At 44.3% G+C, this 2150-nt stretch overlaps 1 protein-coding gene across 1 annotated transcript in view; it reads right to left on the bottom strand.

Annotated features, from left to right (window-relative positions):
• TLN2 (talin 2) overlaps positions 1–2150 on the bottom strand; it is a 175042-nt gene that overhangs the window by 40701 nt on the left and 132191 nt on the right. The window contains exon 46 of the mRNA XM_009330049.1: positions 680–846. Coding sequence (XP_009328324.1) covers positions 680–846 — 167 coding nt within the window. The remainder of the gene's footprint in view (positions 1–679; positions 847–2150) is intronic.

Genomic DNA, 2150 nt, shown 5'->3' with positions numbered 1-2150 from the left:
GTAGGCCAACTAGGCTGCGAAGCAGTAATTCAGTGTCTTGGCTGTGAAGCCCTGGGTTTTACAGCAAAGGAAGTAAGAGTCAGATGCTGCCAATCTCTTAACGTGATGAAAAATGCTGTGGGATTATTTTGTTGCAGATGCTACTTCAAGGGAAAACAGGCTTATCTCTGCCAAAGGGGAAAATGCGTGGCATAGCTGTGCCGTTTCCATCACTGCTGTCCACAACAGCATTAACCATAAGCATGATTTAGCAAGACAAACAGCCAGTCAAGAACAGCTGTTGGAAAAAAGTATATAGAAGATTCCTCTTCAATCTCACAGACAGCTGATTTTCACTACGGGAATAACAGCGCATGGTAGTCTACGCAATGAGACAGCTTGAATAAAAACAAAAAAAAGCCAAAATAGTGCTACAGTTGCGGTCTTCTGTTGGAATTGCTCTCAGCAGACGTTCCCCAGCTTTTTAAAATTCTTTGCTCGCAGAAATAACCAAAGTGAAGTTTGCTGTCCTCTATCAATATCCCAATTTTCCTATTTCTCTTCTCACTCCAGCTGCCTCATTCAATTTCACTCATGGGAATCTAGAAAGGTAAAAATTTATCTCCACATGCCGGTCGCTTCTGCCGGTTCCACTGTTGCCCTGTGCATGCACTCTTCCATCTTTTTCAACTACACTGACCTGTGGTCTGCAAATGATTCGTTGTTCTCGGCATTAAGGGTTCCAGCAGTAGCAAACATGATAGTGGTGTCTAGATCTGCAATTATCCCAGACACGGCACTGGCCGCAGTAATACAGGCTTGCGTGCCTTTGTTTCCTGCTTGAAGGGCAGATAAAACTAAGGAGACCTAGAAACAACATAAAGCAACACGGTGGTCACCAAAAGAAAGCCTCGTTATGGGATGTTGAGTTAAGCAAGCTCTTTAACATGACTGGAATCAACAACAGAAATTCATTCCACAGTGTCATTTTGCAAACTTTAATAATCCTCTCCTTCCCCTTTCCCTTATTTGCTCTCTTTGTGCAGTAGTCATTGTGACAATTAAAGGTTGTCTCAAACTAAAGGGGACTTCAGCTAGGAAGTCCACTTTTCAGACAGAATGAAGCAATCTGTTCATCATAAGATGAAGCACATCAGTTAAAAATTCCTTGAAATACAGTCAGAGGTAATGCAGTGAACTTCTGCCAGGATAAATGTCAGAGCCAAGAGCTACTGCTTTTTCCTTAGCACGTGCAAATAAACACTGGCCTCAAGCACCCCAGGAGTCGTGTACGTACACAGATCTAAACCTTAACATCAGAGAAATAGAAAGTATAGACTCTCTGAATCAAGATACTAAATATTGTTATATTTCTAGAAAGTTACAGAAAGACAATATATAGCTTTATATCTAGCAACATTTTTGATCACAAAAAAAAGCTAGAGATCTCCATTTCATCTAATTGACATTGTACTTGCAAAGCTCCGCAGCAGGGGTCCAGCTCTCATGCCATACTACGGCCCTAAATTCTGCTTCTGGATCCACATCTGGGGATATGTATACTGACTTCTAATAGTACAGTTCTTCCTGAGGTTCTGTTCAGATTCAAAGTTGTCCCCAAACAGGATGTCCCTGTGATTCATTATTACTCTCCTTATCAGTTTTAACTCTTCTTAAGAGTTAAAGGGAAGGGCTATGGATGTCATCTATCTGGACCTCTGTAAGGCCTTTAACACGGTCCCCCGCAACATCCTTCTCTCTAAACTGGGGAAGTATGGATTTGATGGGTGGACTGTCCAGTGGGTGAGGAATTGGTTGGATGGTCGCATCCAGAGGGTAGTGGTCAATGGCTCGATGTCCAGATGGAGATCACTGACAAGTGGTGTCCCGCAGGGGTCCGTACTGGGACTGGTACTGTTTAATATCTTCATCAATGACATAGTGGGATCGAGTGCACCCTCAGCAAGTTGGCAGATGACACCAAGCTGAGTGGTGCGGTCGACACGCCAGAGGGATGGGATGCCATCCAGAGGGACCTGGATAAGCTCAAGAAGTGGGCCCCTGTGAACCTCATGAGGTTCAACAAGGCCAAGTGCAAGGTCCTGCACCTGCGTCGGGGCAACCCCCACTATCAATACAGGCTGGGGGATGAAGGGATGGAGAGCAGCCCT

Source organism: Pygoscelis adeliae, unplaced genomic scaffold (assembly GCF_000699105.1).
Source record: "Pygoscelis adeliae isolate BGI_AS28 unplaced genomic scaffold, ASM69910v1 Scaffold298, whole genome shotgun sequence".
NCBI classification, from domain to species: Eukaryota; Metazoa; Chordata; class Aves; order Sphenisciformes; family Spheniscidae; genus Pygoscelis; species Pygoscelis adeliae.
This window is presented reverse-complemented; position numbering and strand designations above follow the sequence as displayed.